Below are 26,609 nucleotides of genomic sequence, written 5' to 3'. Positions count from 1 at the left end.
GTTTTATTTAACTAAAACAACAACGTTAAGTATTCTGTATTTTTTTCTTCAACAGCAAACATATATTTTAACAAAACAACCCTATGTCCCTCACTTCTCACATTTATCTCCAGACTTCTTCTCCTTGTCCAGATCTATTCCACCCCCAACAATCTTCTATTCCTTGAACTTTTTGAACCTTTGCACTTTTAGAGAGAGGTAAGGGATTGACTCTGTGTACACAAATTTGCAGAGGGACAATAGAGTTGAGGTCTGTTATTTCTCACCTCTCTATGTATTTATTTATTTAAAAACATTTTTGCTGTTAACAAGTATGTTGTCTCTAGAGCCACAAATCCACAGTCTGAGAACTGCAAGACTGAGCATTGAGTCCCATTGGGTAGATTAGAAAGATTAACCTAAATAATCTATACGGGAACCCCATGAAATTGGGTCCCTAATCCATGAGCGATTGTAATGTTTAAGAAAAGTTTTGTAAATGAGTTCCATGAATATATTGTCTCATACTATCAAGTAAGAATGTAAAATTCCTATTCCATGCTGAGATATCTTTGAGCTATAACGTATCTTAATTAAAACTACCTTTAGATTGGTTTTTTTCTTCAAAAAGCATTTTATCAAAAAAAAATCTGTTTCTTTTAAAGTCATTGTATAGCACCAGCGTGGATAAAAATCAAACACCAAAGAAAGAGACCATCTTCTTTGCCATTTACATTTCACTGAACATCTTTCATTGGTTCTATGATGTTTACCTTTTCCCAGATCGTCATTAACCCAAACTACGAAGTGGCAGAATCGGATTATTCAAACAACGTGATGAAGTGCAAGAGCCGGTATGATGGACAGCGCATCTGGATGTACAACTGCCATCTAGGTAAGCAGGAGCACGGGGGAAGCTAAGCTGAGCTGTTCAAACAATAGCTGTTGCTATGGCATGCAGCGGGAGCTACAGGTTAGAGCCAGCTGCTGGGAGTCAAATTGTGTGTTCTGCTTCTGCCACTAACTTGCTCTGTTGTATGGGGCAGGTCACTTACCAGCAGTTCCTGTTTTTGCGCAGGTGCAAAAGATGATATTGGTCGATCTCGGAAGGAAATTGTGGGATGTTGGGTGAGGTGTACAGCCAAGTGTTAGTTTTATTCTTCCCCTCACTCCTTCAGTAGTGTATGAACTGAAGCTGAGCTATATGCTTGTCAAATGTTAATAGAATTAAATAGCCAAAAGGTAAGCAATGGCCCTTGATCCAAGTTCAGAACTCCCCGTGGTGTGGAGGAAAACTCACCTTGTGGCAGCTTAGAAACAGAGGCGTAATTTACTCAATTTACCTGGTTTGTTGTGCATCTGCCTTTGGTGTCAGAGGCATAATTTACACAGTCTCAAGTGATACCTTGCTGACGGTACCTGGTTCTCTCTGCCTCTCTCAGGTGACTCCTTAGGCCAAGAAATGGAAGAGAAGTTTGATCACTTCAGCGGACTCACAAATAACCAGGTGTCCACGCGGTAGAGCAGCCGGCCTCCCACCCATTATTTAAGGAAGCAGGGATGCCTGTTTGCAACTTCCCTAACCACTGCACAGAAAAAGAAACCAAGTAAACAACCATGGACTTCAAATTAGCATCGTAAGTTATTCTCAGCGACACCCTCCATACCCATTTCAGGTGCTCAGCACACTAGGAAACAGAATTCGCTTTGTAACTTCACTCCTAATATTAAGATGATTTGGAACCAGACTTTAATTCCACTAGGCCCCCATGTCCTCGCAGCTAGGGCTTCACATCCATCCAGGCTAACCTGTTCACTGGAGACTCCCTCCCACCTTGTTCATCTGCACAGTTCCAGGCTGCAGTGAGCAGATCACAGAGGTGGCGGTGGTTTCCTTTGGGTGAGGACAACCTACATGTGTCCCTACCATTGACAGTGTTTCAACATACTTCCCTCTCAGCTGCCTTGCTCCTGTCTTAGCATCTTTATGCTTTGAGCCGAGTCTGAACGGACATTGCTTTTCTAAAGGTACTTAAATCCAACTCCTCCTCAGTCCTGCCATGAAAATACCCAATTTAGCACATAGCTAAGAAAAACTGGAGCACCTTCCTGACACCAGGAAGCTGCCAAGTGTAATTTAATACTGTAACATAAGCTTGTTCATTTCAAATGCTCCACTCACAGTTTGATCTTTAAAAGGCACATCTAAAGCAGGGCTAGTACGCACTGTGTTCTCTACAGTACTTACCAGAACTCCACACAGCTACAAGTGAATTATGCAATCTAGACCTGGAAAAGTTCCATTATTTAGCACACATCCTTGTGTTGGGAGACTAAACAGCATTTCTGCTGCACACTAAGCTGTTCATCCAAATGATTTTATGTACATCTATTTCCTTCCAACACCTTTTAAGATAGATATTACATCTGAGCCTTTTCTTTAAAGGGTGAATATAGTTAATCATTGTATCATCAATATACTTTTACAAAGATAACTTATTGGCCTTTACTGTCAGGGATCTGGATCTTTGCGTTATGTCAGACCACCTGTGTAAGCAATTTTTTAAAAGAGATTTTACACGTCGGTAAATGCATAATGGTGCTAAGTGTGTTCCTCTGTTTGTTTGAGGACGCATGTTGCTACATGTCTTCAGACACACACCTACTTGAATAAAAATCTCCTTTGCCCAGAAAAGAGTTTTATATGCCATTTTTGTGTATGTTCATTGAGTGACCTGGAAATTTAGTTCTTTCACCCCTCTGCCATGTGGCTGGGGCAAGGGACTGGGAGCCAGGATACCTGGGTTCTACTCCCACTCGCTTGCTCTGAGTCAGCAAACCAACTAAAGGGACTTCAACAAACCTGAGCTCTAGTCACTTCTTAAGTTACAGCAAAGGCTGGTATTGCATCAGCTGAGTGCAAATTGGAAAATCACTTAGTTATACTAACATTACTGGACTGAAATGTTTTATCTTATTACGCACCTAAAGTGTGATTGAAGTTGGATGTGTCCCTTTAACCTCATTTTTGCTCTCTCTAACCTACCTCACAGGGGTGTTGTGAGGTGTAAGGAATGCCTGCCAAGCCCTTTGCTAATGTCTATCAGAGGATCTTCAAGTATGTATCTAATAAATACTAAGTTATTCCTCTCTGCTTAGAGAGAGGCATCTGGCTAAAGTTTTGCACCTACAGTAATCTGGAAAGCTCCATTTTGTTCTGAGGAGGAGAGACTTTAGTAAAGGCCTGAGCCTGAAGAATGTTCAAAAGCCTGAGCTCCTGCAGTGGGAGTCTTGCAGCATTCTCTCAGGATCAGGGGATGTCAAGTTCTGGCTTCCCCCCCAAATCAGTGGATAAGAACGCTCCTTGAAATACTGCACCATCACAACCCTGAGCATGCTTGTTACATACTGTGTATCCAGAAAAACTGATGCTGCCACATGCATTTGCTGCTTATCAGTTTTGTGGTATAACTTTATTTTAACAAACGTCAGCTTTACAACTTCAGTAAACATTAAACAGCTATTAACTCCTGCAAATGTGTTGCTCTGTGTTTCTTGCTTCCAATCAAGGCCCAAAGTATTCCCTTCTTCCCTCCCACAACGTTCAATCTAGGGCAGCTCTTATGAGAGGCTTTATACATTTTAAAAGAATTTAGTGCTTAGATCAAGGAGGCTTTGCTGTTGTAGCTATCACAGCCCATGAGTGGAGATTACCAATCACCCCAAAGTGGCAATGAGCTGCTTTGGCAGGGTGTTGATAAACACCTGCTGGGGACTAAGATAAAATGCTCTCCCTAGTAAAGAGCTAGTTTACAGTGGCCTCTGTACCCTGGATTAGTGAGAAATAATTTGAAAAACTAGGTGGCCCATTTCCCAGAATGCAACAAGGGAGTTCAATATTAACAACAGTAAACTTGTTCCCTTCCTTCATTTAAAGGGGGAAAAAAACCCAACTCCACAGTGTGTCCTAATGGCAACTCACTGTTCCGCATGCAGTTTGCTATCCCACCCATGCTCCTTTGAAGCTTGTCTTCAGCCCAGGGTCAGTTTACTCTTCCAAGTTCCCAGGATGTAGCACGTCACCACCTGAGACTCTCTGCTTTCTGTGCTGCAACCCCAGAGCCCTTGTCACCAGCCTTCTAGCCACTGCAGTGTCAGTCTGGGGTCTCTCTTTAGCCAGCTGAAGGAGCTCTAAATAAAACAGATGAGAAATCAAACAAAATGGAGGAGAGGGGGAAGTCCCCCTAATTAAATTCTCTTAGTTTAGGAACACACTCTTGTAGCTAAACTACATAACTGGGAGTCAGCTCTTCCACAGAGTCACCGTGCAATTACAGGCAAGTCATTTCACCACTGTCTCAACCATCCTACCTCACACCAGGGGACTTTACTGACCTGCCTCAATGGGATGCTGAGGGGCCAAATTTATTGTCTGTAATACACATAGATTCAAAGACAAAAGGCAAAGTGTTATATTCAAATAGCTTAACCTGGTCCCTCACTGCAGTGGTAGAGAGCCTTCAGTGATTAAAATTCACCAACTGCTTCAGAACCACTCCTGGCAAAATTTAGCAATTCAGATACCAAGAAAAACTGACATCAGTTGAGACACTCACTCTGAAAGCCTAGTGCTAACCCCTCGGAAAGCAGACTGCTTCAACTCCTAAACATTTTGAAATGATTGTGTAGATTTTAAAAGGCTTTTCTGAAGAGCCCATTTGCCCGAGGTTATTGGCAATTGCTGCTGTTAACCACCAGCTGGCTTGTTAAAGCTTCAAAATGATTACTTTTTTTTTTTTTTTAAAAAGAAAAGCCAACATTTTACCAAGTCCAAACCCACAGGCTCAATAAGCGTTCGTTTAATATACAGTGGATTTGATACCAGTAGAGTCGTTTAACTGTTTGCAAACTTGAAATCATCCAGTGAGCAATATGGCTTGGCCTGGGTTATTAAAAGATTGTTCAAACAAAAAAACTGGAGGCAGCCCAACGGCAGCAAAAAAAACAAGAGGGACAGTGGCTCAATTTATCCATTCCACAGCTTGGAAAATAAATCACCAGTATTCCTGACAAGGTTCTAAAGGGGACACTGTCAGCTAGTTTAGGTTTTGGTAAAAACGGGGTTTTTTTTAATTAAATACAATTTTGTTCAGGTTCAAACATTCCTCCGCAACCCTGATATCACACCCCTAGCCTAGCGCACAAGAATCAGGATGTGAACTAGACCAGTCCCTTCACCATACAAGCTGAACAAAAGTGGGAAAAGCTAATTGGATTTGTTGAAAAATTCAGTTTCAATAATCTAGCCATGCTAGTAACTCAGGAAGTGGTAAAAAAATGACAGTGTCCTTTTAATTAATACTGAAATTTATTTTGACTGCAATATACTGGACAAACACGGTAATTATATGTACAGTGAAATCTTTATATTGCGCCAAGATGCATGACATTTCACTTTTACTGCAGCAAGCATAACTGATTACAGTATGATTTTAAAGTAATCAAATGAACTGAATGTTACTAACTCTGAATGGCTAAGCTTAAACAATTTTATCTGAATCTGCTACTGAATAATAAAAATTATGCCAACCACAAAGTACTAACTGCTATTGGTTTCATTTTCTGTGATATTTAATTGTTTGAACTAATTAGCGTAGGGGGAAAATGTACCATGAGTCTCTATTAACATCAATTAATATACACCCCAGATCCCCAACATCAATGGTGGAAACAGATCTCATTCTTGACTGCTATTTATGCTTTATACAACTGAAGCAAGTGGCATCGAAAAGGAGCCCTACATTCACCAGAGTCCGTGCTTCAGTGCTGAGGCCCCACTGAAAGCAATGGAGTTTAAGCATGTGCTTAAAAGCAACCAGTCAGTCAATCCCGTCTGTACTGTCAGAGTGCAACACAGGCTCTCTTACCACCAATCTAATTCTACCCCCAAAACTTTTGGTACCTCTCCCTGAAGTCAGTGGGAACTGTGACTGTACCAGAGCGCGGAACTGGCTCCTGTGTTACTGTACACAATGCCTCCTGGTGGGACTTGCTGCTTTTCAAAAGGATATTTACTAATAATGCATTCAGCAGCAGGCTGCATTTAGCAGAGGACAGGTGGAATAATGTAGAAGTTACGGTATTTAACAGGCTACGGACAAGATTTTTAAGCTTGGGTGTCCATAGGGTCTGATTTTCGAGGGTGGGGATATCCCTGCAGCTCTCTCTGATATTAGAGCTGTCTGTGAAAAGCAACTTTGCAAATCAGGTCAGTTATTTAGGTGCCTAACTGTGGGCACCCAACTATAAAAATTTTGGCCTATGCTAAAAAATAAAGATCTGTGATCTTCCTCTGCATGCTTTGTTCTCCTGTTACAAACACACAAGACAACTACTTGATCACGCCACTCCTTAAGGCAGCAGATGGTTTTGAGGTGTGCCACAAAAGTCAGAAAAGTGACTTGCAACAAGACTGAGTTGGTGTGTTAATACTCTTATTCCACCTCTGATGTGCTCCCCTTCACAGTCACTTTTCTAATCTACAGACCCAGCTGGATTCTTTCTGCCTCAGGCATCATAACTCAAAATCTTCCATGAGCAGAATTAAGGTGACAATTGATGCATGAGGCAGAAAAGAATTCAGCTCACCCTCCTACACCACAACAGTGCCAATAAAGCCACAAGAGTAAACACCTGTTCTTAAAGCAGTAAAGGTCTTTACTGTGGGTTTATTTTTAAATCCAGTATAATTAATAAGTTAGCCACAGTAACCACCCCTAGCAGCAGAAGATATGCAAAACAAGGAGCAAACGCAAATCAAAGGTTTCTTACTTGGTCGCTGAAGTGCCTTGGTTTTAGACTGTCTTGTCCCATGGATCAAAGATCGGATCTTTAGAGAAGGATAACTCTGTCCCAAGGCCTGAGATGCTTCAAAGAATAAAGATCGCTATGGTCAACAAGCTGAATTTTTGTAACTATAAACAAAGTTCAGTGAACACACCACCACTGAAGCCAATGGAATGACACCATTTTATCTCAGCTGATGATCTGGCCTTAGATTTTTAGCGGAATTTATTCAATTCACTCATGTTGAATCCCGTAGGCCTTGGGCCTGCAAGATTCCCACTGAAATTTGTAACTGCTTTGTTCAGGACAGATCAGGGATGATAGGATCAGGCCCCACATATAGAATGAAGGCTTTCTGCATATACGCACAGCCAGACATGAAGTGCTCTAAGGAACATTATGAGCTGGGGGTAAGTTTGCCATAAGGTCAGGTGTTTTGACCTAGATGTCACAAGCCGTTAATCATGTCCCCTTTGTTGTAGGCTTGCTAGAATTTTGTTCATTTTTGAGAATAAACCCAGTTGGCAGAACGGATTCATTTCTAAAATGCAAAATGATTCACACACTAATTCCTTATACAGGGAGTCCCAGCAGCCTGGTTATTACCCAAGCCAATTAAAAACCTGCAAAGCAGAGTTTCCGCAGAACATGTACTTCATAGAAGAGAACATCAACAATGCAGAATTAATTCTAGGTTCTTGTGTCAGAAGTTGAACCTGTGGTTTAAAGAAGTTTAAAGTTGGGGGAGGTGGCAGGGCAGGGAACTGGCATCAATGTTTTGCAGCTGCTTAGATTCAGAACTGGAATGACTTGGCATGCACTGTCAGCGGTATCTCCCATGACCGTGACAGAAGGTTGCTTCATTCAGGAACCAGGACGCCTAACAGCTGTGGGAGAGACTTTCACTTCCATAGGGTGTGCAAGGGTGATGAGAAGTTAGAGAACTCTCCACGCCCACATAGGGAAATGGATTTCTTTTCAACTGCCAGTGAGAATGTGCGATTTGGGATGAAATTGGATTTAATCCTAAATACGATTTCCTTACCAATACCACGCTGTGGACCTGGCTCTTCCACATTTCACCTTACCAGAAGGAATGGGGCATCTTCTTTTTAGTAACAGAAACCCAATGACCCCCACTGGAATTCAGCTTACAGGGCAAGTGGAATTTTAAGGTTCCGCAACTCTTTACCGTGCAACATTGGTGAAGTCCCACCAACGCCATAGGTTACTAAAGAATCAAGTCACGTTACCTGCTGCCAGACTGGAAAAGATACCCAGGGCATGAGTGTCATCGACCCACTGAATTTTGAAACCACTCTTGCTACAAAGAAAAAGGAGAGCAACACCATAAACAATCTGGCAAATAGCGTCAGTTAGTAATATCAGTACTTAGGGGTGCTTTTCATCCCTAGATACCCAGTGCTTTACAAAGCATTATCCCCTTTTTGTAGGTGTGGGAAGACAGAAGTAGAGGGGCGAAGTGGAACTTATTCAAGGCCCCACAGTGACTTAATAGAAGAGGCGGGCACAGAATCCACATATCCTGAACCCCACTCAAGTGCCCCCCCCCCACCAAGGGCTTGTTGCCCCCAGTGATTACACATTTCTTTAAAAGAAACACATGGTTTAATTCCAATCCCAGATTTGGGATGTGTCATGGAAAGAGCTAAGCGTTATGTATCATTCAGACAAATTGATTCCTCCAATGTCAACAGGAATGCGGGTGCAAGAAGTGCAAGCGTCAGAAAGGGGTACCAAAAAGGTGGTACAAAACCTAATGGGGGGAGAGAGAGAGAGAGTTTTTAAGCGCATGAAAGCCAACCAACCAAAACGTTCAAAGACTCCCCAGCAGCACTGGAAACTCCAATGCCATTGCTTTATGCTAGGGGCATGAGAACTGGAAAACTATCAGTTTCGTTTTAATGATAGCCGTCAGCCCGGTCCCCCATCAGAGCTAAGTGCATAAAGTAAATGCCGAGGACAGACTGTAAAAAGTAGCTTGTGTCTTTCGGAGTTAACGTTACTATTAAGCTACAGGGTCTCCTGCAGAAACTTACCACCACACCATTATGTACATTAAGCAGGTGGTAGGGAAGAGCATGAATGCGTATCCATCTGCAGATGCAATAATCAAACATTTTTGCAGAGTGGACGCTGGTCACAGCTCCACTGTTAAGGGGATGAATTTTGTTCTGACACGACAATCAATGCACTCCTTAAGGAGCTTTCATTGGATTACTGCCTCCGTGCTACACATTTACACGATCAATCTTACCTCTGAAAGAGCAAAGTAAGGACCCAATCCTTACTGCATTTTCAGCAGCGACCCCAAGGACTGAATATACTTTAGGAGTTGAACTCTAATCAACAGGTGTAATTTTACGCAGGAACTCTGATACTACAGTGATGAGGGCCGTTTAAGGAAAGATAGTCCGGTGGTTAGCACGCTAGCCTAGAACTTGGGAGAGCTAGGATCAGTTCCCTGCTCTGCCACAGACTTCCTCTGTGACCTTGGGCAAGACACTTAGCCTCTGAAAGGTGCGGAACTGGAGTGTTGTGAGGATAACAACATTAAAGATTGTGAAAAACAGAGCTTTACGGATGAAAGGCCGATATAATATTATTATTATAATATCAGCACCTACCTAACAAGCAGTCCCACTGAAATCCATATGATACTCACATGACTAAAGTCATGCACCTTTGTACGTGTTTGCCGGATTAGGGCCTAAAGAATCACGATTTCTATTTTTATAGAGAAATCGAGGATAATACAAATAAACCACCTCGCTCTCATATAGCGCCTTCCATCACTACATCTCAAAAAGGTTAACAAAAGGAGGTCAGTAACATTATCCCCATTTTATAGATGGGAAAACTGAGGCACAGAGCAGCAAAGTGACTTGCCCCAGGTCACCCAGCAGGCCAGTGGCAGAGCCAGGAATAGACCCCAGGTCTTCCGAGTCCCAGTTTGGTGCTCCAGCCACTAAAAACAATGCAAAGACAGAACTGAAATGCAATGAAACTTCGTCAGATTCTTGCACTGGCCCTTGAAACAATTTATATCATGTATGCAAGGCTGCACGCATCCTGCTCACTTCACTCAGGCACTTGGCACCACTGATGTCAAGCGGAATGTCTTTAAGCTCGGACGGCAAGCAGGAACTGCCCTGTTCTGAGGTAGGTACTTACTGGAACTCTGAAAATGCTTCCATCAGATGCTCCGTTTTCAGGGATGGCAGGAAATCGTAGATCTCTGTAACATGTCCAAAATCTCCCTCATTGATCTGTGCATCCCCATAGCTGGAATAATCGAACTGGATCTTCTCGACGCTAATGTCCTTTACAGTCAAGTAAGTTGCAATCTGGGAGGAGAAGAGTGTTAGATGTCAAGGTGCATTTCTAATATTGCAGGAGAAGCCAATGAGCAAGGACATTTAGGGGTCTTCAAAAATGCAATGTTCTATCAAGCACAAAGTATGCCTGTACATTTTACATATACAGGGGCTAGGGTGCAAGCCTGGGATGAGACCTGGGTTCAATTCCCTGCTCTGCCACACCCTTCCAGTGTGACCTTGGGCAGGTCACTTAGTATCTCAGTTCCCCACCTGTACAATGGGGATAATAGCACTGCCCTGCCTCACAGGATAAATGCTCTAAAGATCATGAGATGCTCCGATACTACAGGAATGGGAGCCATGTAAGATACTTAGGACTGATCCCACCGGAAAATGGCATAACCAGTTTAGCCACCAGCTTTCCCCTACATGCTGCTCCAACCAACATGCCTGCACCCTGCTCTGGAAAGACCCCTATAGGGATGAGAGGGGAATTCAGCTCCCATCGCCCATTCAGTCTTTGGCCTGTGCTGTTCAACAGACCCAGTTAGCAGCAGAAGGGCTTTAAGATGGAGACCCCTGGCTGCTAGGAAATGGATTGAGACCCACCTGTGTGTACCACACAGCCCACTGCCTGAGCCATCCACTCCCCAGTCATTTCACAGTCACACAGTCTAGAGAATACTTAACCCTACCTCGAGGGCAGGGGACTGGACTAGAAGACCTCTCGAGGTCCTTTCCAGTCCTACGATTCTATACTTTTAAGTGGTTCAATAAAAGCAAGCAGGAGCCATAACCAGACGTCTGCCAGAGCCATGACAAAGAGGTGTCTCAAGGGCTCCTCCTCTCCCTTTTAGAGGAAGACGACAGAGCCTCTTAAAATCACTGCCACATCTCTAATCCACAGCCCATCCACTGGTCATTACTGTCACAAATCCGGTCTCTACGGTAACATTCCCATCAAAACCTTTACCTCTTGCAAGAGTTCAGCGCCACAGTCGTCCTCTACGCTGCTCTCCTCTTGCTCATTCACTGCAGGGTTTTCCATGCCTCTATCCTCTGCAGACAATTCCAGCCCACACCGCAGTCTGCCCACCAGCACTGTACAATCCTCATCCCCATCTTCTGGTAGTGATATCTTTTGGGCACGATCCAGTACAGAGGTATCCATGCGGTGCTTATCCTGGTCAGCCAGTATAGATGGTTTTTTACCATACTCCATTCCAGGGGCATCCATACCTCTTTGATTCTGGTTTTCTGGGAGACTTAGGTTCTGGCTACGCTCCAATATGATGGTGTCTGTACAGCCCTCATCCTGGTTTTCAAGTACTGAAAAGTTCTTGCTTTGTTCCAATAAGGAGGCATCCACAGACTCCTTATTCTGGTCTTCTGGCAGGGACAGGTTTTTGCTACACTCTGATAGAGTGGCATTCGTAGAGCCTTTATCCTGGTTTTCCAGGGCCAGTACGTTTTCGCTACACTCCGATACAGTGGCATCCATGGTGTCTTGATCTTGATCTTCTCCTTGGTGCCGGTTTTTGCTACACTCCAATACAATGGCATCTGTACTGCCGTTATCCTGGTCTTCACGTTGAGATAGGGTTTTGCTACACTCCAATGCACGGGCATCTGAACAGTCTTTATCCTGGCCTTCCAATACAGATAGGTTCCTGGCACACTCCCACACAGGGACATCTGAACAGTCCACTGGACACGTGTTACTTTTATCACCACGGATTTCACACACAATATGTTCTTCATATGCCTCTTTAGGGCCCTGGACTTCAGGAATTTCCTTGCTCGGGACTGGATCAAGATTACTTGCTACCCTGCTGGAATTTGTAGTGGCCTCAAAGTTACCCAACTCCTCTGGGGTCCCATCGGTTGCACTTTCAATGCAGCTCCCTGCCTCTTGCACCACATCACCATCTGGCTCAGCTCCAGCTCCAGCCAGGTTTTCGTTTCTCAACTCCTCCAGTTTTTCGCGCATCACCCTGGGGACATACAAAGCTTTATCCGGCTTCCTCCGGGGCTGCCGCCTAGTCCTGCCGATTCCTCTGTTGACTTGAGAGCCATCGGCAGGTACCTCCGCATGGCGCGGCCCCGCGGCTCTGCCTCCCCTACTTCTGGGCTGGAGAGGGCGGTGGGATCTCGCTGTGGTGCTGCAGGAACTGTTCTGATCACCAGGCTCCTCGGGCAACCTAGTGCCAAAACAGCAGGGAAATACATGATGTGCTGGGACACTTCATGCTGTAGTCAAACTTCAGCAGGAGCAGCTTCCCCTCCTTCCTATTACAAGTCAGCACTATTGACAAGATCAAAAGTACAACCATACACACCGTCACCAACGTAGTGCATGCACGTGTCCTTCACAGCAAACTGCGGCCCACAGATCACTTGCTGGTGATCTGTGCAGAGCTGGCTAAGTTACTAGGGCACTGGCTTCACACCCTCCGCTCCAGCTGCTTCCACAAGGGACTAGGCTCTTCACTGCAAGGGAGCCTGGAGGCCTGTAAAAGCAGCTGCCATTTTAGCACGCTGTGCTACAGAGGAGGAGGAGGAAACCGAGAGGAGCATCGAGGGAAGATGGAGAGAAAGGAAAGCAGCTACTGGGCAGTATGTCCAGGGCACATCAGGAGAAAAGGACCAAGTGTTAAGCTGCATACACGGGAAGGAGGGAACCAAGCACGTGCATTAGCACATGACAAGGGGACCAGGCGGCAGCGAAGCCTGAGGAGCAACAAATGAGAAGGGGAGACAAGAAGCTATTAATTCAGAAAACCGGCTATGCCAGGGGTGGGCAAACTTTTTGGCCCGAAGGCCACATCTGGGTATGGAAATTGTATGGTGGGCCACGAACACTCACAAAATTGGGGGTTGGGGTGCGGGCTCCGGCTGGTGGGGCAGGAGGGTGCTCCAGGCTGGGACCGAAGGGTTCGGAGGGCGGGCTGGGGATCAGGGCTGGGGCGGGAGCTGGGGCACAGGAGGGGGTCAGGGGTGCAGGCTCTGGGTGGCGCTTACCTCCAGCAGCTCCTGGAAGCAGTGGCATGTCCCCCCTTCTGCTCCTACGCGGAGGCACAAGCAGGTGCCACCCCTGCAGCTCCCCTTGGCCGCGGCTGCTGGCCAATGGGAGCTGCGGGGGCAGCGTTTGGGGCAGATGCAGTGTGTGGAGCCCCTGGCTGCCCATCTACGTAGGACCCAGAGGGGGGACATGCTGCTGCTTCCAGGAGCCCCGGCACATGCAGTGCGGGGAAAGCCCCAGACCCCACTCCCCGGCAGGAGCTCAAGGGCTGGATTAAGACACCTGCAAGGGCCAGATGTGGCCCCCGGGCCATAGTTTGCCCACCCCTGGGCTATGCTCTGCATTCATCCCTCGATGCGCCACCCAACTGATCATCAAAACAAAGTGAGGGACAGAGTAAACCGTCGGGCTCTAATTCCTGATGGAAAAAAAAATTCTACACCTCCTCCTATTCACTTGGGACAATATAACAACAGCGGCTTCAGACACCCACCCTGCAAAAGCAAGCACAAGTTCCCAGTATTTTGCCTTGCATCATCTATCCTTTTGACAGGTGGATTAAAGGGGCAGCCCATCCACTTACATTTGGCCCAACATTTAATTTCTGACAAATCCCTAAGACTAACAGGAATTTTTCTACAATTTTTTTAAAAAGGGGTCAATGAAAACAATTGTTTTTAACAACAAACATTCATCTCCTGCAGAGCCTGCGGCCCAGACATTGCAGCGCTAAGAAGCTTCGCTCCTCGGTCTAGAATTCCACCTGTCCACCTAAAAGGGACATCACAGCCACTCCGGCCTGAATCCAGGCTGATCGCCAGGCTAACACTGAAAGAGACATAGTCAACTCTCTTTTGACTCAGAATTTTTAAAAAGAGCTTCTACCGAATCTCAGTCCGACAGATGTGTTGAAATGCCCCATACTGTTGTTTTAGGTTGTAATAGGAACTTCTGTTTTTAAACACATACAAATGTCCCTCTGGAGGTTTTGCAACCCAAACATTGCAGCAGTGAGTATCTGAAAACAAAAATGACTGTGCACAAAAGTGAAAGTAATTCTGCCGATTCTTCACAGAGAGAAATGCCAGGGGAGAAAAAACAACGTGACCAAACAGCGTAAGTTACTGACAAACTTATCTGTTTTTTTAATTCTCGCATTTTAATCTTAAAGTGCACATAACAAATAGATGTTTAATACGTACGACTTTTAAGCGGACAACGTCCCTTTAGCTGGGGCACCATAAGGTTAAGTAACTTGTCCAAGATCGCACAGGGAAATGACAGAACAGGAACGGAATTCAAAGAGTTTTGACACCCGGCTTTAACCACTAGCGCACACTCCCTTCCAGTTCGGGGTATAGAACCCAGCACTCCCCATTCCCTGCCTCAGATCTGGGTCTAGATCCCAGGAGTCCTGACTCCCTACTCTAACCACTAGACAACACTCCCTTACAGATCTCGATATAGAACCCAGGCCTCCCGATTCCCTGTCCTGTGCTCCAACTAGACCGAACTCCCTCGCCTTACGCATCTAAATAGAATTCACTGCATTACAAAAGTAGGGTAAAGCTGTTAGCTTTTTGCCTGGATTCAGTACAACTAGGCAGTTTGGCGATTGTCATAGCATCACTTTGACGAGTACTGCTTGAACCCCAAGGGGTGAAATTACCCACAGTTGTAAATTCAGGCCTATTGCGTGAATTGAGGAGGGATAGTTTTGTTGTTCAGCTATGTGACCGGCAGTCAGAACTCTTGGGTTCTATTCATAACTGACTCGCCGTGTGACCCTTGCAAGTCACTTAACCACTCACGGCCTTTTTCCGTATCTGCAGAAGAGAATAGGGATCAAGCCATCCTCACGGGGTGCAGTGAGACCCAGCACCATGAGATGGAAGGCACAGTAAGGGAGAAGTACTGCTGTACCTACAGCACCTTACCTTATGACTGAGTGACATATAACAGTCCTTCTCTTCCATCCTTCCCCAACGGAAAAGCTGCTTAACAAATCGACATTGTCCACAGTCCTGTGGATCAGGTACCTGAGGCGGCTGGACAAGGGGGGGAACAAGAGAACTCTGGAAAAGGAAAACAGGGCATCATCAGCTTGAAATGGGCGGGGAAGGAGAAGCAGAAGCAGACACTGCAAGTCCCCATTAGTGACCCCAAATCACTCCTGGGGATCTTAACTCCATTCCCCGTGGCCAGCGAGCCACATCCCAAAAGCCAATTGGCCTCCTAGCTGGGAGCAACAGCAGAGGGGGTAGAGAGCGAACAGTCTGTGGTGCCTGACATACCCTCGCACCCCTCCAGGGCACGACTGGGTTGGGTCAGCTTGCTCTGCTGTCCCTGTCATGATGTAACTTGCCAACACTGGCAAATTTAGCCTCGCAACACCCCTGCCAGGGAGCGCAGTGTTATTACCCTGCATTGCAGGTGGGGAGCAGAGACCCAGAGAGATGAAGAGACTTGCCCAAGGTTACACAGGACAGAGTCTGGAACCGAACCAGGTTTCCCCAGTTCCAGGCCAGTGCTTTCACCAAAAGATTATCCTTCTGCCTTTATCTGTTCTATGGATAAACAAGAGGGCATCAAGGTTGAGACCTTTCAATCCGGCACCTTTCACGGTGTTAAATTCACAGGGAAACCCTTTATTATATGTATCTTCAGAAATTATGAGGTCAAAAAAAAAAGATATTCTGTTTCACATTGCATGGTATTTATACACACACCAAAATCACATCTAGTTTCACTCCCAGTGAAATAGACTATAGACTGGACTTTAATATCTTCCTCAGTCTAAAATACTGTACTAAGCATCCATTTCAAACAACTAGAGTACAAGCAAGTCTACCTGGAACACGTCTCTCTCTCCCATCTAGCCTCTACTCTCTGACACAAACTCATCTGAATCTTATTATCTGTGCACAAGCAGACAGGCAAAACATACTTCTGGAGTGCAGCCAAGCCAAGGGGTTTGTGTTCATCATGCCCCATAGTTGTTTTCTGCTGGGACAGAGAACACTGTGCACAGGAAGGCCTTAGCAGGGAGGGGCTGACGAAGAACAGTTTGATCTTAAACTATTGGTAATAACCCACCAAGCGGGGACATCAAGTGAGCGAGGCTGGGAACTGGCTGTTGTAGAAGTTGCTAGCATCCAGCATAATTCTGGAAGAATAATAGTTAGAGATGGGCCCAGGGCAAAAACCCTGCACTTTGAGAAAGTGCAGATCCAGGCTCAAACTTTGTAACTGATCCCTCTTGCTTTAAGGGCCATAAACCATAACCCAGTTCTGAATGGTCTAGGACAGTGGTTCTCAGCCTTTCCAGACTACTGTACCCCTTTCAGGAGTCTGATTTGTCTTGTGTACCCCAAGTTTCACCTCACTTGCTTATAAAAATCAGACATAAAAATACAAATGTGTCCCAGCACACTATTACTGAAATATTGCTGACTTTCTCATTTTTACCATATAATTATAAAATAAATCAATTGGAATATAAATATTGTACTTACATTTCAGTACACAGCATACAGAGCAGTATAAACAAGTCACTGTCTGTATGAAATTTTAGTTTGTACTGACTTCGCTACGGCTTTTTATATAGCCTGTAGTAAAACTAGGCAAATATCCATATGAGCTGATGTACCGCCTGGAAGAGCTCTGCTTTCCCCCAGGGGTACGCATACCCCTGGTTGAGAATCACTGGTCTAGGACATGGGATCTGGCTCCAAATGTTGCGGCTCAGCCCCCCCCATCTCTAATAAAATCTTTCGTCCTGTAGGGCCCATCTGAAGTTACAGACATACAGCAGCAAAGAAATGCAGCCACCTCTGGATGGAGTGCACAGCCACCCAACACCACAAAGCATCCTGCATGACAGTGGGCAAAGGGGACCATAAACATCTTATTATTCACATGGGATAAAAAGGGCCCAGGTTTTGTGGCCCTTATCTGAAAGCTCCTGCAATGTAAACAGCACAACGTAAGCCACCTACTTCTCATGCTGGTTTTGGAGCAGAAAATGGTCCAGTTCTTCGGAGACCTTGCAGACGAAGTCATTCTCATTAGGGGAGAGGAAGACACCATCCAAGCAACGCAGCGCCAGGGTGACAGTGGGGAGGTGGCCTGATGGAGGGTGGGACGCAGAGGGAGAGGGTGACAAAAGGCAGCAGGGGAGGGTGGGGAGGGGAGAGGGGCACTCATAAATGCTTTAGCTCCTTGGTACTACTGAGGTCTACAATGGTTCTGCGCTTTGGAGTAGGCTGCATAGCAGAGCCCGCGCCCACACCCTCCACCCAAAGTCCTATTGCATCCTGTACTGACATCAGCAAGGCCCAAAGGCAATTCCCCGCCCTCCCGGGATCCACCATGGCCCCCACCCGCAGCAATCCCCCAGCCTCTCCAGCATCCACCACCCCAGCCCCAACAAGACCCACAGCAACACCCCCCACACACCTCTCCAGCATCCACCCCCAGCAACCCACCCCCCCGCGCAAGCATCCACCCCCAGCGGGACCCCCAGCATCCACCCCCAGCGACCTGCCCCCGCCCCTGCCCCCCAAGCATCCCCCCGCCCCCAGCGAGACCCCCAGCGACCCGCCCCCGCCCCCCAAGCATCCCTCCGCCCCCAGCGGGACCCCCAGCGACCCGCCCCCGCCCCCCAAGCATCCCCCCGCCCCCAGCGGGACCCCCAGCGACCCGCCCCCGCCCCCCAAGCATCCCCCCGCCCCCAGCGGGACCCCCAGCGACCCGCCCCCCAAGCATCCCCCCGCCCCCAGCGGGACCCCCAGCGACCCGCCCCCGCCCCCCAAGCATCCCCCCGCCCCCAGCCGGACCCCCAGCGACCCGCCCCCGCCCCCCAAGCATCCCCCCGCCCCCAGCGGGACCCCCAGCGACCCGCACTGGGGGCGCAGGGCCAGCGACCCAGGCCCGGCCCCCCTCCGCTCCCCGGGCCCGCCGCCGGGTGCCCGGAAGGCCGAGGCGCAGCCGCCGCCGGGCCGGAGGAAGCGGGGGGCCGGGGCCGGCCTGCGGGGCGCACCGGGGCCCGCACTCACCGGCAGGCCGGGGACCAGCGGCAGCGGCACCGCGCGGCGTCCGAGCCCCGCTCCTCGGCCGCGGCTCCGCCTCCGCCGGCGCCGCCCCGCGGCCTCCCCGCAGAAAGCCGGGCGTGGGCGGGGACTGACCGGCGCCGCCCCCCCGCCTGCCGCCGGCGTGCACGCTGTTTGCGTGAAGGGTTATTTATGGGGATGGCCGGGGCATCTGTGCCTGGCCCGGGCCCCCGTGCTCGGCGCTGTACACGCCGAAGAAAGCGCTGACAGGCAAACACAAGGGCCGCAGCTCCACCCCTGGAGTGTGGACACTCAGGACAGCGACAGACAGGGAAGGGGTTGCTGGAGTGAATTCATCCCCACAAGAGGCGGAAGCTAGGTCCACGGACGCTTTCTTCCATCCATCTTGCTGCGTCTACAGGTAGGTTAGGGTGACCGGGTGTCCCCATTTTATAGGGACAGTCCCGCTATTTGGGGCTTTGTCTTATATAGGCACCTATTGCCCTCCTGATTTTTCACACTTGCTATCTGGGCACTGCTGGTGAATTGCTTATAGCACTGACATAGCTTAAGTCCCCAACCCCGCAAAGACTTAAGAACACAACTTCAGACACATGAATAATCTCAATGCACTTAATACGATGACACACGTGCCTAAAATTACTTACATGCACAACTGAGCCTTAATTTGTTCCAGTACTTTATAGGGGTTTAGGTTATCCTACAGTCAGGGGCCCAGATGCTCTCTATCACAGTTGTTAACACCAATATTTTGGTACATTACTCCAGTTCCAAGTGCTGCAGTCTCCCCAAAGCTTAGATCTTAACACCACTTCTCAAAATATGATTGGTCAAGTCAGGTCATTACAGGCTTGGTCCAGCGACCTCTGCTCACATAACTCATCCTTACTCACACAACTAAAAACTAGTCGGGCTGGGTAATTTCTGCCTTACCCCGGAACAATGTTTGATGCAGAGTTAGCTGCTTCTTATGCAGTCATTCTAATCCAGCAGGTATTTCTACTTAGGGATTCATTAAAGCCTTTTCTTAATGAAAGCTGGGCAAGACACTGGCAGGGCTGTATTACATTTACCAGGCTTGATTCTCTTCCTTTCACTCCAGTGTAAATCAGGAGTTACTAAAGAAGGCAATGGAGTTATACCAGTCTAAGAATCAGATTCGGTATGCGTCAGTAATTCTCCGTTAGACCTCACAAAACAAGGTAGAAACCCACTAGTTCTACTTCTATATAACAATGATCACAAACAAATTTATAATTAATACATGTTATTTGATGGCTCCTCCCTCATCTATCACAGCAGGTGAAGGGGCAAAGTACAAAACCAAAAAGCAATAATTCATGAGAAATAAAATCACAGAGATCAATCGTATGCAATCATTGTGCTATGCTAAAGGCTCATGAAGGCTTTTTTAAAGCATCTGCTACTTCAGCAGATGCTAGACCCAGGGCAGTATTTTCTCCTGGTCCCTCTCTAGTTGTCATCTGTGCTGGGCACTTCCTACTGTGATACTTTAAGGCCACGATCCTCTGAAATATTTAGGCACCTAACTCCCGTTGAAATCATTAAATTCTTTGAAGTAAATTGTAAAGTGCCTAAATATCTTTGAGGATCTTAGTTTACTGGAAGAGGAGTTTGTTTTTTGTTGGGGGGGGGGTGTCACCCTGTCTCTGTGGGAAGTGATCCCGTCTGGATATTCCCAATCCATCCCTGCCCAAGATAATTTTATTCATGGCTCATAAGGAGGCTTAACAATCACATTATACAGCACTTTACAACTTCAAAGAACTGAACTCATTAACTAGTTAAACTTGGTTACCCAAGAGTAAAAACTGGTCATCTAGGAGAGGTTAGGACTTTCACTAAAGGCACAAGACACTACTTAAAGTGGGGTGGGGAACCACAAGGGGCTGCAGACCCAGCCTCCCTCCCCCCAAATCAAACTGGATCTGGATTATTGAGGGGCACACTTAAAGCACTGTTTTACCAAAACTGCTGCTCCCAGATTATAATAGACCCCCACTCTTTTCAGGCTACTAACTAAAGGTCAAACAAAATCGTGTCCCTGCAGTCAGGCTAGGAGCTCTAGCCCTTGAATTATAACAAATTTTATTCTCTATTCTTGTCTTTTAAACAACTCATAACCCCACCTGCCGAGCAACTTACTGACTCCACAATCACTGGAGAAACTCATTGAGCTGTTTCTCCTTCTTTCTCTGATTAACTGCTCCAGAATCTTCTCTCATTCCAGAATTTCCTCCCTTTCTCTTAAAGGGCCACCATAGTCACTCTGCCTTGAATCCTGGGAACTCACTTGGGCAGACCTCCCAACCATTGCTTTCAGGGACACGATCAGCAAAGCATGGCTCTGAATTTCAATTTGTTCAGAGTAAAGCATTTACAAAACATAAAGATGAATAAAATTGTTCCCACTGCTGCAGCTGTTTTAAATTCTAATGGAATCCAGTGTCTTTAAAACACACAAATATCCCCCTAGAGAGTTTGCAACTCAAATAGTGCAGTGCCCAGAATGGAAAAAGAAACTCTCTAGACGCAAAAGGGAAACTGACTTCATTGATTTGTTTTGCTCCAGTAAAGGAGAGGAAAGCCAACAGAGAACAGGAATAGTGACAAGTAGACTGGATTTTCTATGGCTCTATTTCTATTTTGATATTTAAACTACTATTCATACCAGAAAGACATTTCTTTGTTTGCAATACATGTTTTTTAAGCAGAGACTCCCTTTAAGAGATTCCAGCACATAGTCCCCCATCCTCAAAGGGTTATGGAAACAATTCTAACCTTGTAGCTCAAGTCTGGCAAGCTGTCTTCCGCTCACAGGCTTCTCCACACCTACTTTGCTTCATGAAGCACATCAGCTGCAATGACCCCATGCACCTGTGTGTGTGCTGTGTGCACTGCTCAGATCTTTAGGCCGCAATCCATGCCTGTGGAGTCTCATTGAAGTTAGTGGGATCCAGGTGCACAGAGCAGCTTGCAGGATTGGGGCATTAGGCTGTAGGGCCTAGATTCTCAAAGGTATTTAGGCACCTAACTCACACTGATTTCAATCCTAAATAGGTTTGAGGATCCAGGCCTTAGTGCTTTGAGGCAGGGACATCTAATCTATGTGGCACAATTTACCTGTAATTTGACTCTCTTTTCTAAACAGCAAATAAATAATAGTTCTGTATTCTGCACTTACATGGCTTCTTCCATCCAAGGATCTTAAGGGGCTTTATAAAGAGGAAGAGGGGTCATCATGAGTCTCCTTTAATAGATGGGGAAACTGAGGCACGGGAGGTGGTTGGTTTGTTTGTTTTTGAACTAAAGTGGTCAAAAGCAGTCTGATTTTGAATGCCTCAATGTTTTGGAGGCCAATTTGAAAAATCCTGGACCTGATTTTCAGACTGATGCCCAGATTCTCAAAGCTACTTAGGCATCTAACTTCCTCTGATTTCAAAGGGAATTAGGCACCTAAATACCTATGAGGATTTGAGTCTGGGCCCCTGCACCTTCAGCAGAAGTAAAGAAACCTGCAGGTGCTTGATACTTCTGAAAGTCAGTCCCACTGTTGGGCACCCAAAACAATCAGTAGCCACATGAAAATCTGAGCAGTTGTGACTTGCCCAAGGTCACTCAGAGTTCCCAAAGGGCTGAGAGGGATTTACAAGAAATACCGTGTAAAAGGAACTTTGTCATTGCTAGAACCATGCAATGGGCAGTGAGGGAACAAGGCAGGATGACAAACATGCTTCCAAGAGCCGGAGAGGGGTTACACACTAGCTGAAAAATGCAGGGAAGTCTATTCTCTAGGTTTGTTTACCCGTCTGTCACAGCCCCATTTAGTTTCATTCCCCAGCCACAGGGCAGTCTCCAGTTCAGGGTAAGAATGTTAAATGGACAAGATCTCACAGCAATTTTCAAAATCCACTGCGAGTGGAGACGGACACTAGATGGCATCCTGCAGCCCCTGATTAAAATGCTGCCTCTTTTAAGCACAAGAATGGATGAGGGTGAAAATAAACCCACGGTTCTCCAGTGAAGTGCTCCTAAAATGTAATTAACGACTCTCATTATTTCTACTGCAGTAGAAGCCAATCAGAGATTAGGGCCCTATTGTACCAGAAAGTAGATAGACAACACAAAGACAGTCCCTGCCTCAGAGAAGTCGTTATCTCAGTGCAATTCCTGTCCCAGGGCAAGACCCTGCCCTTGCTATTACAAAGTCATCGTCACTTCTGGCTAATCTGTTAGGACTTTGAGTGGTGTGTATCAAGATCCTGACATGCCCAAGCTTTGGGCTGTATTTGAAGGCCAGCCCCAGCTTGCGGTTGGCACGTGGAACCCGCTTGCACGCTGCAGCCTTTACTGAGATCAGTTTATCCCTGGACCCTGACAGACTCTATTCACTTCAAAATCCAGCACTTTGTTTGTAAAGTAAAGATGAACTGCTCCCCCTCGCCTCCCATTCCCTGGCTCTGAGCCTTCAATAACTCCCCAGCCAGGAAGTGCATTTGTCACCCTCTTCCTCTTGATTTCTTCGTGCGGCTAGTGTTTGCCAAATCTATGCCGAGTCTGAGGGGCTGTTTACCTTGGAGCGCAGCTTTCCAACCTTCGTGAGGCGTTCCATCCGTTCCCCCCACAGGTGTTTCACAATTACATCGTTGTCCTATCCAAAGGGGCATCCTGGAGAGAGCGTGGGCAGCACAGCAAAGAAGCAAGGCGTGCCCACACACACACAGACCCCAGCACCAGCAGTCGGTGCTCATCACAGATCCCCCCACGCTATCCTTATCTGCCTGGGAAATGAACGAACGTTTCTCACTTTTTCATTTGGATGAGGACAAAATGCTGCGAAAGCAAGGCAGCCACTGAGGAGGTGGAAAAGGGAGAGAGGGGTTGTACAAGGGTCCAGTCAGACCTGCCTGTGCAGGATTTACGCCTCACCCACTTGTCTGCACATCGACCCCCTACCCCATCTAGAGAACCCCAGCACAAGGTTGATACCTTGATCTCCTCCCCAGCCGTGACAAGTACCTCTCTCTCTCCCCCATCCCAGCCAGGAGAGAGGTCTCTGTCTTGGCCTATTTGCTCCGGGAAGGGTTAATCTCTCCCGCCTCTCCCCATCTGCTGATTCTGATTGCTCTGAATTACCATACAGATTGAGACAGCCAGGCCTGTGATTTCACAAGAGCCTCTGCCAGGCTCCTTCAAGTGGCCAGAGACCCTCAGCCTTTTCCATCCTTCGCCCAGAGGCTCCGCTTTCCCTCAGAGATGGATCTCTGCCTGTGCCCCTTGCACCTGCTTCTGTCTGATGAGGGCAGCATCTAATGACTCCAATTTGGAAAGAAACTCAAGAGGAGAGATAATGACAGAGATTGGCTGCTTTCTGACTAGTTCTAGAATCCCACTTCTCCTCATGCCCATCAACATCAGAAAAGGAACAAGCCAGCCACCTCTTCCCGTAGGTCTTCTGGCCGTAGCCTTCTAGGCTGATGGGTCTTGCCCTTTTTCCTGGCTAGTCCCATTCACCACAGCTATGGCACATCTGTGCCCACAACTCCCAACCTTGCAGCCCTGGTGGAAAAGAGTGGAGGTGGGCTTCTGTGCCAGTCAGCTAAATCCAAGGGGACGCTGAATCTGCAGCAGCAGCAGCCGCCTCTGGCCAGGGTAGATTTCCCCAAATCGCCTTCCCCTCAGCACCCAGGCAATATCCTGTGATGTAATCAGTGATTACACAGAGCAATGCGGGGTCAGTCCAGTCCTGATGCAGGCTAGGAAGTGACTGCTTTCCTCTCCAGGCAGCCTGGCAACTCAAGAGGACAATTTCTGAGCCAGATTTGGTCGTGTAATAGCAGCATGCCCCTTTGTACTCAGTGCCAGCCCAGGGCTCTTGCAACACTCTGCCACGGATTATCCATAGGGATTGAATCTGGGCTCTTTTGCACCAGAAGCACAGCTCTCTACCACTCGAGTTAAAGGAGCTAGCAGCAATAGTAGGCACTTATCTGCTGTGAGGACGAGCCACCAGAGAGGGACACGCTTTGCCAGCATCTTACGCAACCATCTAGGGTGCCATCCTGATGTAAGGGGGCTGTGTCACACGAGGACTGAAGCTACAGGCCTCACTGTTTCAATGGCTGCAGAATGCCTGCCCACCTGAGTCCTCCCCTTAGAAAGGCAGATGCTGTTTCTGCTCAAATGGCCCCCATCCCCACCTCTTTGTGGGGAGTCAGGGCAGGTTCCCTCATGCCGTGGCCCCATCTCCCCCTCAGCCTGGGAGTCAGGAGAGTCTTCCTTCTGTGGCCTCTGGAATTTACCTCAGGGAACAGAGATGAACCATGAGCCTTTGTGTCTCTAATAGACTCCAGGGCAGCTCCTCCTGAGCATTCCCAGATTTGGGCACTTTCCTGCGTCTCCCGGTAACAGGGCCATCAGGCTAAATGTCACCCTGGCACTTGCTATTCATCACCCCAGTGTGAGCCTCAAGCAAAAACCCAGCAGGGCTCTGGGGAGCTGAGTAGGTAGGCAGATGCACCGGAGACCTCTGGCAGGAGGGGGTGGAGGGGCATGCAGGCTGAGACGGCGAATGTGCCTATAGTTATACAGAGAGGTAGAGAAAGCCCCCGTCAGAGTGGGAAAAGGGGACCTTTGGGACAGCATTGGCAGTGGGGGTATGAAATATAGAGCAAGCCCCTTCCTAGGATGGAAAGGAAGCCCCAGGGGTCAGAAATATGGAGACAGCCCCTCCTGCTGTGGGAGATGTGGGGGTGCTCTGGGATAGCTGTGAGCACTCGCAATCCCCCATCTCTCCAGGCCTACTCCACTGGCCAGTGAACCAGCCTCTCTCACATCTCACCTCCTCGCTCTCCCAGCTGAGTGCGGGTCATTTTCCACGCAGGCTCAAACAAGCAGGGGCAGGAGATGATGACTTGCCACAGTGAAGCCGCGTCGGCTTCCCTTCAAGCCTCTCCTCTCCCCGGATCGCTTGGGCTGCTCTGGTGGCCGCTGGGTGTCTTTTTTTCTCCCAGTCTTCATTTAAATGGAGGTTTTAAGGCTTCTTCCCACCCAGCCACGTGGCGGGGCCGAGTCTCAGCAAACAGCTTCAGCCATTTGAATGGTGCCTACAGGGAACCTGGAGAACCCCTCACAGTCAAGGGGCTCTTTTTGCACGTCCACCCTATCAGGGACCTAGTGGGATAATCTTGGGCCCCTGGTAGGTGTGCAGCTACCGCAAAGGACAGAGTCAGCGCTCAGCACACCCAGCAACGCAGAGCATTAGGAATCATGGAGTCAGGTGTGAGACTGGCACCCAACTCCCACCAAATTGGAATCAGGCACCTAAATCCCTTAGGCCCCTCTGAAAATAGCAGCCTCTGCATTTAATCCTGTCTTACACCCGGGGCCGATGGGAGCACACACCCCCTGCTACATGCACACACCTATTAGGGATAGAACCCCTGGCTCTTGCCTCACCTGGCCTCAGGGTAAGAGAATTCAGGCATGGTTAGTCCTGTTTGGTCCCCTCTTGTCCACCTCCGAGAGACCAATGCACTTTAATCCCCTAGAGTATTTCCAGGCCTCTGTCCAGCCAAGTTTTAGATTTCCCAACAGTTGGGCTTCCACTCTGTGGCCAGGGAGACTATTCCAGTTTCAGAGATTGCAATGGCCAGGACATTTCCCCGATATTCAGCTCCAATTTGCCTTTGCTTCATTTCCTCCCATTCTTCCTCATCATACCCCTCAGCCTCATTTTCCCGCCTCACTCGACAATTATAGCCATAGACGGTTATCATAGCAAAGAGAGACTGACATGCTGCAAACAGTTAATATTCAGGAACTGTGTCAGCTGGGTGAATCTGCATTGCTAGCCCGATTTTGTAAATGGGGAAACTGAGGCACAGAGCAGCCACCTGATTTGCAAGGTCACACAGGAAGTCACTGGCAGATCTAGGAAGAGAACACAGAAATCTTGACTCCCACTCTTTTGCTTCAGTCTCACAGTCTCTGAATCAGGTCACAGCCTCCCTCCCTGCTCACAGCTCGAAAAGTATCACGGTTAGGTGTCACAGTGAGCAGAGAGAACTGTTTCCTTGCTGCTGGACAGTGCTTCTGTCTCAGGATCCCCAAGCACTTCACAAACAGGAGTCTCTTCACTTGCCAGTTGTCAGTGGTGGACCATTGCTGGGAATTATGGCTCACGGGAGGCAGCTAACTGCCAAAACTTTGCATGCATCTCTTCCGGACTGCATCACAGCTGAGGTGCATCTAGTCCAGTATTTTCTCTCTCCTTGTGGTCAGCACCAACTGCTTCAGAGGAAGGGGCAAGCAACCCAGCAGCAGGCG

At 47.6% G+C, this 26,609-nt stretch overlaps 2 protein-coding genes across 4 annotated transcripts in view; one reads left to right on the top strand and one right to left on the bottom strand.

The window, feature by feature from the left end:
* LOXL2 (lysyl oxidase like 2) overlaps window positions 1–3,516 on the top strand; it is a 99,085-nt gene extending 95,569 nt beyond the window's left edge. For all 3 annotated transcript variants that reach the window (XM_084615308.1, XM_084615306.1, XM_084615307.1), the window contains 2 exons: window positions 763–874; window positions 1,422–3,516. In XM_084615308.1, the coding sequence (XP_084471434.1) occupies window positions 763–874; window positions 1,422–1,501 (192 nt within the window). In that variant the 3' untranslated portion in view covers window positions 1,502–3,516. The remainder of the gene's footprint in view (window positions 1–762; window positions 875–1,421) is intronic.
* R3HCC1 (R3H domain and coiled-coil containing 1) lies at window positions 3,423–25,768 on the bottom strand (the record flags this gene model as incomplete). The annotated part of the gene is made up of 9 exons (XM_084614981.1): window positions 3,423–4,170; window positions 6,811–6,906; window positions 8,079–8,149; window positions 10,021–10,193; window positions 11,140–12,367; window positions 15,126–15,263; window positions 17,187–17,316; window positions 18,246–18,409; window positions 25,740–25,768. The coding sequence occupies 9 exons, from the start codon at window positions 25,766–25,768 to the stop codon at window positions 4,028–4,030; spliced, it is 2,172 nt and encodes a 723-aa protein (XP_084471107.1). The 3' UTR covers window positions 3,423–4,027.
* Window positions 25,769–26,609: the final 841 nt, after the last annotated feature.

Source organism: Lepidochelys olivacea, assembly GCF_965140295.1.
Source record: "Lepidochelys olivacea isolate rLepOli2 genome assembly, chromosome: 26".
Taxonomy (NCBI): Eukaryota; Metazoa; Chordata; order Testudines; family Cheloniidae; genus Lepidochelys; species Lepidochelys olivacea.
The sequence above is the reverse complement of the archived record's forward strand: the minus strand, read 5'-3'. Positions and strand labels throughout refer to the sequence as shown.